This window comes from Chrysochloris asiatica, unplaced genomic scaffold (assembly GCF_000296735.1).
Source record: "Chrysochloris asiatica unplaced genomic scaffold, ChrAsi1.0 scaffold00023, whole genome shotgun sequence".
In the NCBI taxonomy this organism is placed as follows: Eukaryota; Metazoa; Chordata; class Mammalia; order Afrosoricida; family Chrysochloridae; genus Chrysochloris; species Chrysochloris asiatica.
Window position 1 is genome coordinate 1,513,887 of NW_006408541.1, and position 3,379 is coordinate 1,517,265.

Genomic DNA, 3,379 nt, shown 5'->3' on the forward strand with positions numbered 1-3,379 from the left:
CTGGGGCCTGGTCCCCACTAAGCCCAAAGGGGTCCTAGGGTCATGATTAGTGTAGCTGACTCATGGCGACCCTGTATGGGCTTTCCGAGGAGCAGCGGGTGGATTTGAACTGCCAACCTTGCAGTTCAAACTGACCTTATGGTCCAGTGCTTATCCTACAGTGCCACACCAGAACTCTAAGACCTAAAAATGAGCCATTTCCATCATCACAACAATTAAAACCAAAAACTAGCCCCACTCCTGTCTCAGAGTATACCGCTTAATTAGTTCAATTTAATCAGTGCAAAGTGAGGTCAAGAGTCGGGGGCGGGAGGCTGACTGTCACACCAGTCGGCGCCGCTTCGAATCCCTTTCCATGTCCTCAACTTGTGCGTCGGCCTCACAGCCCAGCGGAGACACCAGGTTCAGCAGAGGGTCCTCTGAGGCCCGGCCAAAGAGGGCCAGCAGCAGGGCCACGCCAAAGCCGGTGGCTCGTTCTCCCTGTGGGCAGAGGGAAGGGATATGAAGTCAGTCTACTGTCTCTCTGCCCCTCACCCTAGGGGCCCTCTCAGCAACACTGGAGGCCACAGGCAGGGGTGGGGGTGGGGGCGGTGGGCTCAGTCCTAACCCAGGTCTCCTCGGCTCTAGGTCTCCCACCAAGGAAGGCCGCACACAGCAGCCACTCTGTTCCTGGGGAGACCGAGACCAGAGGTCAGGGAGGACCACAGCTGGCCAGAAGCTGGGCCATGGGCAATCTGACCTGCCACACACAAAGTTTCCAATGACCTTAGCCTACAGTTCCAGGACTAAAGAGGGGTGGATGGATGGACGGACAGATAGATGGGTGGGTGGGACAGTCTAGGCTGTGGAAGGGGAGGCAGATTAGCCAGATGGCCGAGGAGCAGGCCTAACTAGAGCCACAGGCAGCTGGCTGGGCTGCGGCCACTCACGGCATGCACAGGCGAAGCGATGTCCAGGTGGACCCAGATCCCGGGCCAGTCGAAGCCGATATGGGAGGCGATGAAGAGGCCAGCGCAAGAACTGGGGCTGTTATCCCGGTCCTAGGCAGGCAGGGTGGACGTCTGGGTCCTCTCCCCACCATGGCCCACCCGTCAACCAAGGGTATGAGGGGGATCCCAGTTAGACCCCAGAGCTGGGAAGAAGCCCTAGGGCTGATGTGGTGATGCTGACGGGACAGTTGGAGGCACATCCGGTCCACCCTGCTGTGCCCACCCTGTGCCAGCCCCAAGCATGCCGTCTCCCACTGCCCTCCTCCACCCGATAGGGGTGCACACCTACCGCCACCGAGTTCTTCATGTCGGCCACTGCTGAGGTGAACTCGCTGAAGTGCAGCTCGGGGCAGTAGACCAGTGGGTGCACCAAGTCCCCACACTTCCTGCCGGCGGTCACGCAGGCTGCCTCCCACTCGGCGCTGTTGGTGAGCACCGCGGCGTGGTACTTCCCTGTGGCAATGCCCTGGGGTGGTGGGGACAGACAGTGCGGGCACGTTTGCAAAGGGAAGCCACATGGGGTCCCCGCCGCCGGGTCAGGGTGGGCCGGTACCCACCTGAGCCCCGGTCAGCGTGGCCACATCCAGGATGATATCGGCACTGAGGTCCTTGCAAGCGTAGGCCACGCCATCAGCAAGCACCAGACGGCCCTCCGCATCTGTGTTGTTGATCTCCACCGTCCTAGGGGGACAGAGACCCCCAGGTCAGCTGGGAGGGATGCCCTCTGGATGTGTGCACATGCCCCCGGCCCATCAACACAGTGTGTGGTCAAATCAGAGGCCCAGTCACATCTGCACCCTGTGAGCCAGGAACGAGCTGTCCAGTCCCCGAACCTCAGTCTCCTCATCTTTAAGATGGGGGATAGAGCAGCAAGGCGGGGTGTGGGTCAGGCTGAGATGGCCTATGGTTCACACACTGTCCACAGGCTCCCATCCTGAACCTTGGGCTATCTTCTCATGTTCTGGCCAGGATATCCAAAGTAAGTTCTTGCGGGACACTGTAGGACACCCCCCCCCCCCCGCCCCCGGGGGACTGGGAGTGTACACAGGGACTCCAGGGCCTGGCTTCAAACACTCAGAGCTCAGTTCATCCAGGGGGCATGGGCCACTTGCCATGGCAGCCCCTGCCCTCAAAGTTACCACTCCCTTCCTGGGTGTCTCGGGCCTCAGGGCTACCTGGAGTTCCTGGAAGCCAGCATCCACCACCAGGATCCACCTCTGACCTGCCCGCACACTCCTTCCCAGGGTGGTGGGCTGTGGGTATCGGAGGCAGAGAGTAGGGCTGGATCCTGTGAGGGGTGGTGCCGACTTACTTCCCTGAGTACAGCAGGTGGATGTCATCCGGCCTCGTTGCACAGGGTCCCACGGCGTTCTCTGCCAAGCAGAACACCGCGTGGAGGTTGTCTTTGAAGCCCTGGAGAAAAAAGAGCAGTAATGTGGGCAGGGAGGGTTGGGCACTCCGTGGAGAAAACAGACAGACAGACTTGGGGCCGGAGGGACGCCATACCACCTGGGAACAGGCCAGATGGGTTCATTCCTTACATAAATCCTTGAGATGCTTGGTCTCTACACTACAGATGTATGTGCTTGTATGTCTGTGTATAAGTATGTAGATGTATGTCAGTTTGTCAAACTGGGGTGGCTTGCATGGTGCTGTGATGCTGGAAGCTACCCCAATGGTATTTTAAATACCAGCATGGTTACTATGAGTCGAAACCAACTTGATGGTGCTTAACAACAACACGGTGACCCATGGTGGACAGGTATCGGTGGAGTTTCCAAACTAAGACAGACTAGAAAGAAGAAAAGGTGGACTACTTCTGAAGGTTTAGCCAATGAAAACCTTATGAATAGCAGAGGAACACTGTCAGATACAGTACTGGAAAATGAAAAACATCATGAATAACAACAGAATATTGTCAGACATGGGGCCAGAAGATGAGCCCCTCAGCTTAGAAGGACACAAAATACCACTAGGGAAGGGCTGCCTCCTCAAAGTAAAGTTGACCATACTTATGTGAGTGGGATAAAGTTTTGGGGATTTTCATCTGTTTATGGGCAAAACTCAAAATGAGAAAAAAATAGCTGTAAACATCCATTAATAACTGGAACATGGGAATTACAAACTATTGTTGTTAGGGGTCACGAGGTCGGGACCAAGTCAAAGCGACCCTGTGCACAACAGAAGGAGACGTTACTGCCCAGTCCTACACCAACCTCAAAACTGTTGATTGTTTGTGTCCATTGCTGCTTCCACTGTGCCAATCCATCTAGTGGAGGGTCTTAGTTTTTTTTTTCTCCGACCCTCTACTTTACCAAACATGGTATTTTCTCCAGGGACTGGTCCCACCCAACACTATGTCTCAAGTATGAGAGATGAAGTCTGGTCAT

General features: G+C 56.0%; 1 protein-coding gene across 1 annotated transcript in view; it reads right to left on the reverse strand.

Annotated features, from left to right (window-relative positions):
* Positions 1-321: 321 nt before the first annotated feature.
* NPEPL1 (aminopeptidase-like 1) overlaps positions 322-3,379 on the reverse strand; it is a 20,516-nt gene continuing 17,458 nt past the window's right edge. The window contains exons 8-12 of the mRNA XM_006839146.1: positions 2,302-2,402; positions 1,547-1,670; positions 1,279-1,455; positions 930-1,040; positions 322-480 (exon numbers count right to left, since the gene is read on the reverse strand). Of these exons, the coding sequence (XP_006839209.1) occupies positions 322-480; positions 930-1,040; positions 1,279-1,455; positions 1,547-1,670; positions 2,302-2,402 (672 nt within the window). The remainder of the gene's footprint in view (positions 481-929; positions 1,041-1,278; positions 1,456-1,546; positions 1,671-2,301; positions 2,403-3,379) is intronic.